The sequence below is a fragment of the Gadus macrocephalus genome, chromosome 10 (genome assembly GCF_031168955.1).
Source record: "Gadus macrocephalus chromosome 10, ASM3116895v1".
In the NCBI taxonomy this organism is placed as follows: Eukaryota; Metazoa; Chordata; class Actinopteri; order Gadiformes; family Gadidae; genus Gadus; species Gadus macrocephalus.
In genome coordinates this window covers 23,078,727-23,092,953 of record NC_082391.1, presented here as the reverse complement: position 1 = coordinate 23,092,953, position 14,227 = coordinate 23,078,727, and the positions used below count along the sequence as shown (strand labels likewise).

General features: G+C 43.0%; 2 protein-coding genes across 4 annotated transcripts; both read left to right on the top strand.

The window, feature by feature from the left end:
* Positions 1–3,099: 3,099 nt before the first annotated feature.
* On the top strand, positions 3,100–8,742 carry rack1 (receptor for activated C kinase 1). 2 transcript variants are annotated; one of them, XM_060063301.1, is made up of 8 exons: positions 3,100–3,325; positions 3,784–3,955; positions 7,033–7,180; positions 7,340–7,435; positions 7,639–7,749; positions 8,006–8,146; positions 8,336–8,446; positions 8,629–8,742. In XM_060063301.1, exons 1-8 carry the CDS (start codon positions 3,217–3,219, stop codon positions 8,692–8,694), a joined length of 954 nt encoding a protein of 317 aa, XP_059919284.1. In that variant the 5' UTR covers positions 3,100–3,216; the 3' UTR covers positions 8,695–8,742. The 2 variants fall into 2 exon arrangements, with proteins under 2 accessions (XP_059919284.1, XP_059919283.1); XM_060063300.1 differs by lacking the exons at positions 7,033–7,180; positions 7,340–7,435; positions 7,639–7,749; ... (1 more) ...; positions 8,336–8,446; positions 8,629–8,742 and adding exons at positions 4,341–4,488; positions 4,651–4,746; positions 4,950–5,060; ... (1 more) ...; positions 5,647–5,757; positions 5,940–6,053 and having other exon boundaries at positions 3,103–3,325.
* nme5 (NME/NM23 family member 5) lies at positions 6,198–13,884 on the top strand. 2 transcript variants are annotated; one of them, XM_060063303.1, is made up of 8 exons: positions 6,198–6,867; positions 9,703–9,902; positions 11,007–11,107; positions 11,223–11,341; positions 11,481–12,440; positions 13,085–13,361; positions 13,467–13,635; positions 13,729–13,884. In XM_060063303.1, the coding sequence occupies exons 1-5, from the start codon at positions 6,748–6,750 to the stop codon at positions 11,550–11,552; spliced, it is 612 nt and encodes a 203-aa protein (XP_059919286.1). In that variant the 5' UTR covers positions 6,198–6,747; the 3' UTR covers positions 11,553–12,440; positions 13,085–13,361; positions 13,467–13,635; positions 13,729–13,884. The 2 variants fall into 2 exon arrangements, with proteins under 2 accessions (XP_059919286.1, XP_059919287.1); XM_060063304.1 differs by lacking the exon at positions 6,198–6,867 and adding an exon at positions 8,899–9,562.
* The last annotated feature ends 343 nt before the right edge of the window (positions 13,885–14,227 follow it).

Sequence of the window (14,227 nt, the reverse complement as noted above, 5' to 3'; positions counted from 1 at the left end):
CCTAGTGTGGTTTATAGAAGAATGTCTGGATCAGTACTCTCCACCTTCTCTCTCTCTCTCTCTCTCTCTCTCTCTCTCTCTCTCTCTCTCTCTCTCTCTCTCTCTCTCTCTCTCTCTCTCTCTCTCTCTCTCTCTCTCTCTCTCTCCCTCTTGCTCTCTCTCTCTCTCTCTCTCTCTCTCCCTCTTGCTCTCTCGCTCTCTCTCTCTCTCTCGTTCTCGCTCTTCTTTCTGAAAGGAGGAGATGGCAAGGCAGAAGCTTAAACGCAAGCGTCTCTCTCAGCCCTGAACAGGAGAGAGGGTTCCTAGGGGGGACAGGAAGGAGCCGTAGACGGACAAGAGAGCATATGGGACTACACTGCCCTCTGGGAAGCAGAGAAAACCATGGAAGGCCTTTTGTGGCACACGCAACACTCAGATCCGCTGTGACAGACATTCACCAGGAGGGGGTGCCAGAGTACACGCCATATCCGCATTCATCGGAGGAGTGCGCCAGCACCCATGTCTGTTACGATAACGTTTACCAGGTGGCGGTAAAACAGCTCTTTGCTCTGGGTCATTGAGGTCACTGGCACATACAGAGAGGATAAACCAAGTAGAATTTATTGAACGTGTTGTTGCTAATCTATTGGTTTATGCATTTACAGATTCAGTTGATTGTGGAGATCCACTGTGATGCTGTATGTCATTCTTACAGCGTATATTACATGGTCTCTTTATCTTTGCAAACCAAAAACCTTAAGCTATTCTAGTTATATTTTATTTAAAATAAAACAGTCTTTGACATTCTTTACATTCAACCTGGCCATAGGTTTTTCTCTTCTTTATGACTTTTTGACAGTTCTTGCATTTGACTTGTGGTGTTTTGTATTGTTTAGTTTCATTCTTATCGACTCAAGTAACATGTTGCATTCCTGTGCATTTATGTTTTTGTATAGAATGCTCAAAATTTGTATTTGAGTACAAGCCAGTACTGAAGGAACCATATACAGTAATTAGAACGATGCAGAAGTGTGTTGGCTCTAAGCAGATCCATTGTTTGGTTAATTCTTCTCCTTCTTCCTTTTTTTGCTCAAAATAGTCTTGTATCAAATGCTTGTCAGTCAAGTGTTATGTATTTTCATTGACCTATCTCTTAATCATAGGTTAAAACGTGTTATATTGCCATGGCTTTTGATCACCAAAATAATTGCTTGCCATGTTTTTGTGAGAAAAGTTGTCGGTTTATAAAGACATAAATATTATTATTACACACTCTGATACACATTCTTAGTGTGTCTCTATTTAACTCTTTCACACACAGTGAAACACACACACTCCCACACACATACATGCTCTCTGGGAAATTAAAACAAAGGGGGATTGCAGCAGGCTAGTACTCAAGAGTTTTCAAGGCTCTTGTACAAACAAGACGAATGTTTGAAATTGCTTTTTTCCCCCTGTCCTTTTTGTTGATACTTAAAGATGATTACGTTTGAATTCATTCGTAGACGTTGTTTGAAGGTATAAACTAGTATGTGTTTACTAGATTAACTTCCGTTTCGGGATTGAGGTCAGTGCTCAACTATTGATAGGAAAGATATATAATTTGATCAGAACATTTACAGAATTTGTTTATTACCTGGACATAGTTGACTACAGTGAAGCAACCACAGCGTCTTATTAATGGTTATTTATGTTTATAATGATTGGTTAGAGTTAATTACTCATGTTTGTTTTTATTTTAAATACGAGTAATGAATTGTAGATCGATTTCACCAGCAATACACATAGATTTTGATATCTATTGGCCAATTCTATTTTTTATTGCATAATTCTTCAAATAATGTTTTTGTGTGGCAGGGTAATTGCTATAGCTACAAGCTAAAAGCAAGGTCAATTGTAAAATGGCTTCATTGCGAAACAGCAAACATCCCAGATATGATCATCAAAATGACCTTCAGCATGCTTGGTAAGTCTAATCAAGACTTGTGAATCAAAAGTGACGGAACTACCATTATTAAAAAGTCCATATAGGTTAACCAAAGCAATTGATCTTACTGTGTTTTAAAGAGTTATCAGATATTTTCTGATTTGTTTGAATTGCCGATTCATCACCAACTTTGAATGTGTAGCATACCATATTCTGGATAAGCCAATTACATGCAACTTAAAGTCATGGCATGCTGAATTAGAATTAGGAGTGGAAATGGAGTCAACAATTCAGTAACTTCTTAATGACAGTTGTACATGCCTGTTTGATGGGATTCTGATAGCTATCTGTCACCTACATCGTTATGTGTTTATTTCTTTAACAGATTCTATCAGAGTACCTTCAGTGGGCCTATATGCATAGCAGCATCTGATAAGACTTTATTATAAACAATTTCAGTATTATTTTTGACTATGTTTATTTGTTTCTGAATGGATGTAAAAGTATTGAGCTATTTTTGTAATTAATCAACTTTGCTTAACGAACATTCTGGTCGACTCAACATGTAGACTGAAATTAATAATCCCTTGTCTAAAACAGTTTGTGTATGGAATAAAGAATTGAGTTAAATAACAAAACATGTTTCTATAATTTAATACTTCGACCATGAGCCCGTTGAAATAGGGGTATAAAAAGGGTGGTAAATTAGTTGTTCGATGATTTCACATATATATATATATATATGTATATTTATGCATAGATATTTTTCATAAATGTATATAGATAAAAATAATAAATAAATATATTATTTATGTATTAATTTATATTTATACGTATTTATTATATATATATATATATATATATATATATATATATATACGTATATGTATATGTATATGTATATATATATATATTTATAAATGATATGAATAGGTCCCACTATCGAATATAATCGTTGACTGTGCTCTGATAGCTCTATAAGCTTGTAAACTTACTTTTGCATACAATATACAACTATCACAACAAATAAGATAAGTGTATGGAAAAGTGCTGGTTATTTTTTTATTGCTTTTTATTAGTAAAACTTTCATTTCGGGTAGTTATTCTTCTTCTTCCTCACTAGCGGTTAGCATTAGCTTCCTAACTCCCAGCGTCCTTTGCGGCTCATCTCGACCCCTCAAAGGTTTTGCATCCGGCTACGTACTTCCTTTTTCTCTGTGCCCTAATGCGATGAGGACCTAGGGAGACCTGGACCTCGAAAGAATCTAAATCCATCTTAGCAAAAGGCACCACCAAACGTCGCCAAGATGACCGAGCAGATGACAGTGAGGGGTACCCTTAAGGGCCACACCGGTTGGGTCACCCAAATCGCGACTACTCCACAGTTTCCCGACATGATTCTGTCTGCGTCCCGAGGTGAGCATTTCCACCGGAGCCTAGCCCCAAATGCTAACGTTAGCGTGCTCGCCCTAACCGGGGGACTCTGCGTTGCATTTACAGAGCCGATTCTGTCTTCACCCGTGAAACGCCAGAATTGTGTGTCCTCCGTGCATTTGTAAAAACCGACCCGTAGTCTGTTTGTGGACCCTCTCAGAGGGGTAGAGGCCTACCGGCAGGTCCAACAAGGCTGGGGTTAGCATGTCTCGGCTCTACCCCAGCACCCTAATAAACGTGACACGTGTGCCGAAATGCCCTGCAAGAATCAGCTGCTGTAATGGGAGATATATGAACCTGTCATGTCCATTGGTGGTAGTTGCCGCCAGTTTTGTAATACTAGTGCAATTCGGTCGATTGATCAGCCTGTTATATTCGTCGGATGGATGTGACGTCTTGAATGTGTACCAAGTCCTTGTTGTATGGTTGCTGTTTTTCAGACAAATCTGTCATCATGTGGAAGTTGACCCGTGATGAGACCAGCTACGGAACCCCCCAGCGTGCTCTCCAGGGCCACTCTCACTTCGTGAGTGATGTTGTCATCTCCTCCGATGGGCAGTTTGCGCTGTCTGGATCCTGGGACGGCACCCTGAGACTGTGGGACCTCACCACGTATGTCTTACAGTATTTTGCATTTCCTTCCGCGTACAAACCTGCCCTTCATTTGAATAGCACATAACCGTCATTTGATACAGATGAGAAATGTCAACCGCCAGCTTGAAAGTCAAATGCTTGCCTATTTAAGTTCCTCCATTGTGTCAAGTGTGCAGGTTAGAGTTGTGATGGAAAATATTTCAATGCTATCTGTTTTCAATGATGATAAAGAGGCTGTTTCTGAACTCAACCTGCACCCTTAGCAAAACATCTGGCCTTATTTCCTTAATCAGTCCTGGAACTGTATTTTTTCATTGCATTAGTCACCTTGATTGCTTCCAGGCCCAGCAGCTCCATGGACATTAGAAGTATCGTCTTCACACGCATGTTTCTTTCTCCTCAGCGGACTCACCACCCGTCGCTTTGTCGGCCACACCAAGGATGTTCTGAGCGTTGCCTTCTCCGCTGATAACCGACAGATTGTGTCTGGTTCTCGCGACAAGACCGTCAAGCTGTGGAACACCCTGGGTGTCTGCAAGTACACCATCCAGGTACATTGGCAGCTTGTTGTCCAGCTCTGGCATACCGGAACTCGCAGGTCGGGTTTGAACTACTTCATTCTGACTAGGTAGTGATCAAGGTGGATCGTTTGACGCTAAACCCTTGTGTGTTACTCTTCTTGTCTGACCTATGTTCCCGTCTCCCTGTTTTAGGACGAGAGCCACTCTGAGTGGGTGTCCTGCGTGCGTTTCTCCCCCAACAGCAGCAACCCCATCATCGTGTCCTGCGGCTGGGATAAGATGGTTAAGGTATGGTAAGCTTTTTGTTCAGAACATCCATTATCAAACAGGCGTATGTCTGATCTTTGCCCGATGATGACCAAACTTTGCATGTATTACCTGAAGTATGTGATGACTTAACAAGTATGAGGGCAGTTCACACGCGAGTAATTGATTTTGAAATGTGGCAGGTCGTAGGTTAGTGGGTGCTAACATTCTGCTCTGGTTGCTAGGTGTGGAACCTGGCTAACTGCAAGCTGAAGACCAACCACATTGGTCACACCGGCTACCTGAACACAGTTACCGTTTCCCCCGATGGCTCCCTGTGCGCCTCCGGTGGAAAGGTACGGTTAAGCATTAAGCCACACTGCTACCAGGATGTGGGACTCCCATCTCATGTACTTGGTGTCAAGGGTGCAGGTTAGAGTTGTGATGGAAAATATTTCAATGCTATCTGTTTTCAATGATGATAAAGAGGCTGTTTCTGAACTCTACCTGCACCCTTAACAGAAGTCCTGATCTCCTTAAGCGGTCCTGGAACTGTACTTATTGTTGCGCTGTGGCCTTGTCTGACTGTCCACACGCGTTCTTGCCCCTCAGGACGGGCAGGCGATGCTGTGGGACCTGAACGAGGGCAAACACTTGTACACCCTGGACAGCGGTGACAACATCAACGCCCTCTGCTTCAGCCCCAACCGATACTGGCTATGCGCTGCTACTGGCCCTAGCATCAAGATCTGGGTACGTGCACCTCTAGTGTCGAATGTGTGGGGTAAAACCCCAAAGAGCAATGATGAAATTCATCTTTGCCTACTGTATTTACTGTGATGATAAAGAGGCTGTTTCCGAGCTCAAACCTTCATTTGTCTTTGAAGTTGTGAGCAGTTTCCCTCGCCCAGTTACTAATGTACTTGAATGTTGTGTTTCTAGGATCTTGAGGGTAAGATCATCGTCGATGAGCTGAGACAGGAAGTGATCAGCACCAACAGCAAGGCGGAGCCCCCCCAGTGTACCTCCCTGGCCTGGTCTGCTGATGGACAGGTAACGTGCATTTGGCTGCTGATCACATGGATTCCTCTTCCCCAGTGATTATAATATTTCACATTAACCTCTGATGTCTACTGAAGATATCCCTGCAAATATGAGGGGAAACTGCTAACTATTGTCACCATCAGCTCATTTATATATACATTTCTAACATGGCTCAATGCTTGCTTCCTCAGACCCTGTTTGCCGGCTACACTGACAGCCTGATCAGAGTGTGGCAGGTCACCATTGGAACCCGATAATGCGTTCCAGAGATGATTGGTTAAATAAAAGACAGACTTTGAAAAGAATTTGTGCCGTGGTGTTGCTGCCTTTTTGTCAGCTGTACATTCCCTTCGGCCGATGTACTTATCAGCGTAGGTTTGCTAACGTGGATGTATATTAATGGTTGACTATTGTATTTAATTGAAGCCTGTCTTAAAACTATTATTCAATTAAAAGATCTTTATTTTTCAGTTAGGAACTTCGTTTGCGTGGTACGTGGTTACAGTGCATTTATGAGTGAGACGCGCGGCTACAGGATATACGCACCAGGGAAGTCAACAAACGCATAGTTGGTTTTGGGGAAAGGTTTCTTGTTGACCTACAATATGATACATTTCAGTTTGTTTAAAATACTCAACTTCCGATCACCTTAAGAGGTTTGACTTTTTCATCGTCCTACGTAGACTTATGTAAGCCTAGAAGGTTACTATGGCAAATTTAACAATGATTACATTTTACTTTATAAAGTGAATATCTTAACTAAATTTCAGTAGATTACAAGGGTCTACTGAATTGTTAAAAGCAGTTAAAACTGGTCATGATTAGTCTGGAGGGGACGACTTGATGCCCAAGTAGGACCCGCCTCGACCTGGCTTGGTTACCTAGCAACAGTTAGTGTTGTACTCCAGAACCGTTGGATAACGTAAGCGAGTTGACGCATAGCGCTTACGTCCTCTGCGATAAACCAGCTTTAGCAGTCAAATGCAGTAAACTTAAACGATGATGACCGACACCTCCATGCATGTCGAGAGAACCCTTGCGCTCATAAAACCAGACGTGGTTCACCTGGCGGAGGAGATCGAGGACGTTATCCTTGGATCTGGCTTCACTATTCTACAGGTGGGTGACCGTAGCTACAGGATCTGCTATTTAAGCGCGACTAGTGCAAGAAATGTTTTAGATGTATATACTTTTAATTTTCGTATCCATATGATTGCTTCCAGGCCCAGCAGCTCCATGGACATTAGAAGTATCGTCTTGACACGCATGTTTCTTTCTCCTCAGCGGACTCACCGCCCGTCGCTTTGTCGGCCACACCAAGGATGTTCTGAGTGTTGCCTTCTCCGCTGATAACCGACAGATTGTGTCTGGTTCTCGCGACAAGACCGTCAAGCTGTGGAACACCCTGGGTGTCTGCAAGTACACCATCCAGGTACATTGGCAGCTTGTTGTCCAGCTCTGGCATACCGGAACTCGCAGGTCGGGTTTGAACTACTTCATTCTGACTAGGTAGTGATCAAGGTGGATCGTTTGACGCTAAACCCTTGTGTGTTACTCTTGTCTGACCTATGTTCCCGTCTCCCTGTTTTAGGACGAGAGCCACTCTGAGTGGGTGTCCTGCGTGCGTTTCTCCCCCAACAGCAGCAACCCCATCATCGTGTCCTGCGGCTGGGATAAGATGGTTAAGGTATGGTAAGCTTTTTGTTCAGAACATCCATTATCAAACAGGCGTATGTCTGATCTTTGCCCGATGATGACCAAACTTTGCATGTATTACCTGAAGTATGTGATGACTTAACAAGTATGAGGGCAGTTCACACGCGAGTAATTGATTTTGAAATGTGGCAGGTCGTAGGTTAGTGGGTGCTAACATTCTGCTCTGGTTGCTAGGTGTGGAACCTGGCTAACTGCAAGCTGAAGACCAACCACATTGGTCACACCGGCTACCTGAACACAGTTACCGTTTCCCCCGATGGCTCCCTGTGCGCCTCCGGTGGAAAGGTACGGTTAAGCATTAAGCCACACTGCTACCAGGATGTGGGACTCCCATCTCATGTACTTGGTGTCAAGGGTGCAGGTTAGAGTTGTGATGGAAAATATTTCAATGCTATCTGTTTTCAATGATGATAAAGAGGCTGTTTCTGAACTCTACCTGCACCCTTAACAGAAGTCCTGATCTCCTTAAGCGGTCCTGGAACTGTACTTATTGTTGCGCTGTGGCCTTGTCTGACTGTCCACACGCGTTCTTGCCCCTCAGGACGGGCAGGCGATGCTGTGGGACCTGAACGAGGGCAAACACTTGTACACCCTGGACAGCGGTGACAACATCAATGCCCTCTGCTTCAGCCCCAACCGATACTGGCTATGCGCTGCTACTGGCCCTAGCATCAAGATCTGGGTATGTGCACCTCTAGTGTCGAATGTGTGGGGTAAAACCCCAAAGAGCAATGATGAAATTCATCTTTGCCTACTGTATTTACTGTGATGATAAAGAGGCTGTTTCCGAGCTCAAACCTTCATTTGTCTTTGAAGTTGTGAGCAGTTTCCCTCGCCCAGTTACTAATGTACTTGAATGTTGTGTTTCTAGGATCTTGAGGGTAAGATCATCGTCGATGAGCTGAGACAGGAAGTGATCAGCACCAACAGCAAGGCGGAGCCGCCCCAGTGTACCTCCCTGGCCTGGTCTGCTGATGGACAGGTAACGTGCATTTGGCTGCTGATCACATGGATTCCTCTTCCCCAGTGATTATAATATTTCACATTAACCTCTGATGTCTACTGAAGATATCCCTGCAAATATGAGGGGAAACTGCTAACTATTGTCACCATCAGCTCATTTATATATACATTTCTAACATGGCTCAATGCTTGCTTCCTCAGACCCTGTTTGCCGGCTACACTGACAGCCTGATCAGAGTGTGGCAGGTCACCATTGGAACCCGATAATGCGTTCCAGAGATGATTGGTTAAATAAAAGACAGACTTTGAAAAGAATTTGTGCCGTGGTGTTGCTGCCTTTTTGTCAGCTGTACATTCCCTTCGGCCGATGTACTTATCAGCGTAGGTTTGCTAACGTGGATGTATATTAATGGTTGACTATTGTATTTAATTGAAGCCTGTCTTAAAACTATTATTCAATTAAAAGATCTTTATTTTTCAGTTAGGAACTTCGTTTGCGTGGTACATGGTTCCAGTGCATTTATGAGTGAGACGCGCGGCTACAGGATAAACGCACCAGGGAAGTCAACAAACGCATAGATAGTTGGTTTTGGGGAAAGGTTTCTTGTTGACCTACAATATGATACATTTCAGTTTGTTTAAAAGACTCAACTTCCGACCACCTTAAGAGGTTTGACTTTTTCATCGTCCTACGTAGACTTATGTAAGCCTAGAAGGTTACTATGGCAAATTTAACAATGATTACATTTTACTTTATAAAGTGAAAATCTTAACTAAATTTCAGTAGATTGCAAGGGTCTACTGAATTGTTAAAAGCAGTTAAAACTGGCCATGATTAGTCTGGAGGGGACGACTTGATGCCCAAGTAGGACCCGCCTCTCGGCCTGGCTTGGTTACCTAGCAACAGTTAGTGTTGTACTCCAGAACCGTTGGATAACGTAAGCGAGTTGACGCATAGCGCTTACGTCCTCTGCGATAAACCAGCTTTAGCAGTCAAATGCAGTAAACTTAAACGATGATGACCGACACCTCCATGCATGTCGAGAGAACCCTTGCGCTCATAAAACCAGACGTGGTTCACCTGGCGGAGGAGATCGAGGACGTTATCCTTGGATCTGGCTTCACGATTCTACAGGTGGGTGACCGTAGCTACAGGATCTGCTATTTAAGCGCGACTAGTGCAAGAAATGTTTTAGATGTATATACTTTTAATTTTCGTATCCATATGATTGTGTTCATTGCCATTTGGCCATGTATATTCGACATTTTAACCAGAGGCGGAAGCTGCAGCTGAGCCCCGAGCAGTGCAGCGATTTCTACGCGGAGCACTACGGGAAACTGTCTTTCCCCAGCTTGACGGTGTTCATGAGCTCTGGACCAATCATCGCCCTGGCGCTGGCCCGCGAGAACGCTATCGCCCATTGGAAAGCCCTGATTGGACCAGCCCAAAGAGCCAGAGCGTCAGAACCCGAAGGGTCAGACTGTCAAACTCCAGATTGAAGATGCTCCAATTATGCTTCGATTTTAATGAAATACTTCAAGTTGACAGACGAAAGAAATCCAATGTATATTTATGCGTAATATAATTCTGATATGACCCATAATCCTGTTTTAAGACACTATCAAATTTAGTCCCAATAATTCATGGAATGTGCATTATATAGTCCACACTATAGCCTATATTGAAAAACAAATAATTATAAAATATGATTAAGAAACTGCTTAAACCTCAGAACTGAGTGAGACTAATGCACCTGATTTCATGAGAGCAACCAGTGGGTTCAACTGAATCATACATTTTTGTTTTGCAATCGTGCTTATACAAGCACCGTGTTGCCTTTGGGTCACGTATAACTAATTAAAAATATAGTCACTTCAAAACACAATATGGCCCCCATTGTTTAAGATGGCTGACACTGAAGGACTAGTCCATATAATTAACATTGACCTGTATAAATCTATCAAATGTAATGATCTTGGTTTTCCATGTAAATGCCCATTCTGCATATTTCATACCGCTTAAGTCTCGAACGTATTAGTTTCTTTCTGTTTGTTCCGCCCTCTCTGAAGTGGCTTTGCCTTGCGGTTCATTACCAATGAACTGTGTTCTCCTGCTTCCTCCAGCCCTGGTGGAACCGTCAAATATCTTCCAATCACCCATCCATCTTCTAGCATTAGAGTAGGGTAAGCCTGGGGGATCCCGCTGTGTTTCCTGGCCAGCTGAGAGACCTATCCCTCCAGCTTGTCCTGGGTAGCCCCCAGATTGTAGACCGACTGGTGAATGTAATCTCAGCAGGGTCCCCCTGCAAACCCTGCCCAAAGATGGAGGCTCATCTGTTGCTTCTGTCTCTCTTCACTTGTGAACGAGATCCCAAGATACTTGTACTTCTCCACTTGGAACAGTTCTTTCCAAAGGACCCCCCAAAACTAAAATCCCCCGACGGGATCCAGTGGAGCCTGAGGTCATTTCCTGTAGTTCAAGGTTGCATGTCAACCAATAGTTCAACCAAATGTAAAGAACAATGAATCCTGTAAGTTAATATTTTGCGTCACTAAATGTCTCCTCACATCCTCTACAGCCTGAGAGCCAAGTACGGCACGTCTGACCTGAGGAATGCCCTCCATGGCAGTGAGTCGATGACTGCCGCTCAGAAAGAAATCAAGTTCATGTTCCCAGACTGTAAGTCGTTCACACAACATGTTTCATCTTTCAAGATCCCCACTGGAAGGAACCTTGATTAACCAATCTGTGTAACCACGCCCACGACCCTCCCCTCTGCCTGGCTCCCCTCCAGCGGTGTGTGAGCCGGTGCCCGTGGCCGAGGCCGCAGGAGACTACTTGTCCAAACACGTGAACCCCACTCTGATCATTGGACTGACTGAGCTCTGCAAACAGAAGCCCCTCGACCCTTGTGTAAGTTTACTTTGCTCTGATTATTTGGTACACCTCTTCCCTCCTCAAGCGGAGTTTGTTTGTGTTTGAGTGCCGCAGTGCTGGATGATACCCCACTCATGCCTTTGGTCCTTTATTTCTGTCACCATGTCTTCGATAGATATGGCTGTCCCACTGGCTGATGAGAAATAATCCAAACCAGCCCAAGATAGAGGATGCTGCCATTGTGTAAGAAGCCGAATAAAGAAGAGAAGAATGTATTTTAAGTAAATTTATGTAGTGATTAAAGTTGTCTTCAGTGCATTTTGTTTCATTTTGATTAACAGAAAATGTATAATAGGGTACAACTGCCATTCAAATGTTCTCTACTTATTCTAATGTTGGTGATTTGATGCTGTTTTAACATCCATCTGCATCATGTAAGAATGCATTGTCAGCATCAGGGATCGGACACATCTTTAGTTAGGAAGAACCAAAAACAGAAAATAACTTGAAATGGTTATTCAAAGAGCAGAAGAAGATTCTTCATTATGCTAGGGAAGATATTAATTCATTGCAATCAGACATAAAAGGATGAAATGAATGATACTTTTTCCACTTCCTTCTATTCTCTTCTATTATCTACTCAGATGGTTTTATTATGGTTAATCGTTTTAACAGTCGTTGTTTTGTAATTCAGAAAGACTTTTTATAATTTTGGCCAACTAAGAATCTTAAGATCTAGAATTATTTATGATGAACAGTTTCAACCCCATTGACCCTAAAAAAAAAAGCTAAACAGCTTGTCTAACAGTTTAATACATCTATATGTAATTTAAACTGAGTCAATTAACAATACATAAGTATCTTATACATTTGTACATGACTAACATGAACACAAACAAAAATATCACGAATGGCGATTAAACAATACTGTGATGGAGATAATAACGGCAGAAAAAGGGCGTGAACAATGTCTAAACAGGAACACAGGGATATCTTGGGGCTGCAGTAGTCCCTAAATCACATTCTTCAATCTTCATGGAGTCTCTCCTAAACCTTCTTTAGAACGTCCCTTGAGGTGGGGTCCAAGTCAAACAGGATATCCATCTTTAAATAGAGCTCTCCGTTTGTGCGACCAGTAAGTATTTTGAAGCAGCCCTGACGCTTGTTTTCATGATTGTACTATTTGTTTTGTATTTAAAGTAACGAGGAAAAAAGATCTTCCGATCCCTGCTTGGTTTCGTTTGTGATAACGAGTTACATTATAAAATGTTAATAATCATAGTTATTCTTTTCTGAAATATGCTTTTAGCTGTCTAACGTTCTATATTGCGAGTTTGTCTGGGGTATTATAACTGGTTTATTATCCGGTATTCTTTATAAAGTCATGATGTTACACATACGTGTTGTGAGCAACTCAGCTTTAAATATCCTATTCGTCAGCAAAAATCAAAGGAGAAGTAGGCTAGTTAGTGAAATTCATGGCGCAGATTAAAAATAAAATGTTAAAGTATCATCGAGAACTGTGGGTTGTCCCCCGCGGTGGTGCGCACCTTGGCCAACCAGTGGGCGCGTCCTCGGGGCGCGTGCCTTCACTTGCACCTTAGGTTCTGTTTTCCCAAGTATGACGTCACCAGACCAATTAGGTTAGGAGTTCTAAACTATAGGCAAGGCAAAAGGTTTTGCCTTAAAATCGCAATTTTCTTTGAATGTATGGCATGGCATGAATGGCGTGCAATGGACAGCATTTGTTTTTTCAATATCTGAGAACTGTCGTTTCAGGTCAAAGATATCGGAGTAGTCCAACCATGTCGGACACTGAGAAACAGTTCATGGAGACGACAGAGAACGGCCACGAAGGGGAGCAGGAGGAGGACTATAACGGCGGGGCCGCGCACACCTAGGAGGGGAACGGAGGCGAACGGAGGCGAAGCGTGGAAGAGTGCAAGGAGTGCGCCGGGCCCGAAGCCCACGGCGCGGTGGAAGCGACGGACGGCGACTCTCAGAACGGAGCGTCGGAGGGCGGTACGAACAACGCCAGCGAAGAAGAGGATCCAGGGTAGTTGTATTTCACTTTGTGGGAACGGTGAACATCTTTTACCTAGGCTGAGTTGAAAAAAAATAAATAATAATAACAAACATATTTTCCCCCCTTTTTGTTTAGGAAAATTTTTGTTGGACGTCTCACATGGCACAGTCGTAATAAGGATCTCAAATATTACTTCTCTAAATTTGGCGAGGTGACTGACTGCACCATTATGACTGACAAGGAGACAGGGCGACCAAGAGGCTATGGCTTCATCCTCTTCAAAGAAGCAGCCAGTGTAGAAAAGGTGAGTGAGTGAGTGAGTTAGGGATGGAGTGTTTAAAAGTTGGAAGGGAAATGCTGAACAGGGCCAAATAACCCCTACAACGGCTCTGCCCAGGTCTTAGAGCAGAAGGACCACCTGCTACATGACCGACAAATTTACCCCAAGAAGACCATCGCGAAGCCGAAGAGGGGGATTGTCCTTCGTGTTGAGGAGCTTTTGCGCATTTTGAACCTACCATAAATAAAGCCTTGACATTATTACCCATCGATATCCATTAGCTTGGTCTTGGTATTTTATTAGAAGGTTGCGCAGCTATCAACCTGGATGAAGTAGGAGAAGACACACCGCTATTGAGCACTTTCAATTGATAAAAGTAATTGATTATACACTCCAAACTACACATATGTTTGTTCTTGGGGATGGAACTATCAATAGCAAATGCATAATATAATATAATTGCAAAGACACCTCAGAGAGGTTGTATAGAATTAGCTTCTAGATCAAAACAGAACATTTATATTTGGTCCATTCCTATAGGTCCAAAGTCTGTACCATGAAGCTTGTACCAGGAGCACTGCTGGCATTTCATATCCCCCATGGCTTCTGCATATTT

Excerpts from the sequence above, each read along its gene's own strand:
- rack1 (XM_060063301.1), top strand. The coding sequence starts at position 3,217 with ATGACCGAGCAGATGACAGTGAGGGGTACCCTTAAGGGCCACACCGGT. Across the intron at positions 3,956-7,032 it reads AGACTGTGGGACCTCACCAC|CGGACTCACCGCCCGTCGCT; the intron begins GTATGTCTTACA and ends CTTTCTCCTCAG. Across the intron at positions 7,181-7,339 it reads TCTGCAAGTACACCATCCAG|GACGAGAGCCACTCTGAGTG; the intron begins GTACATTGGCAG and ends TCCCTGTTTTAG.
- nme5 (XM_060063303.1), top strand. The coding sequence starts at position 6,748 with ATGATGACCGACACCTCCATGCATGTCGAGAGAACCCTTGCGCTCATA. Across the intron at positions 11,108-11,222 it reads CAAGTTCATGTTCCCAGACT|CGGTGTGTGAGCCGGTGCCC; the intron begins GTAAGTCGTTCA and ends GCTCCCCTCCAG. Across the intron at positions 11,342-11,480 it reads AGAAGCCCCTCGACCCTTGT|ATATGGCTGTCCCACTGGCT; the intron begins GTAAGTTTACTT and ends TGTCTTCGATAG.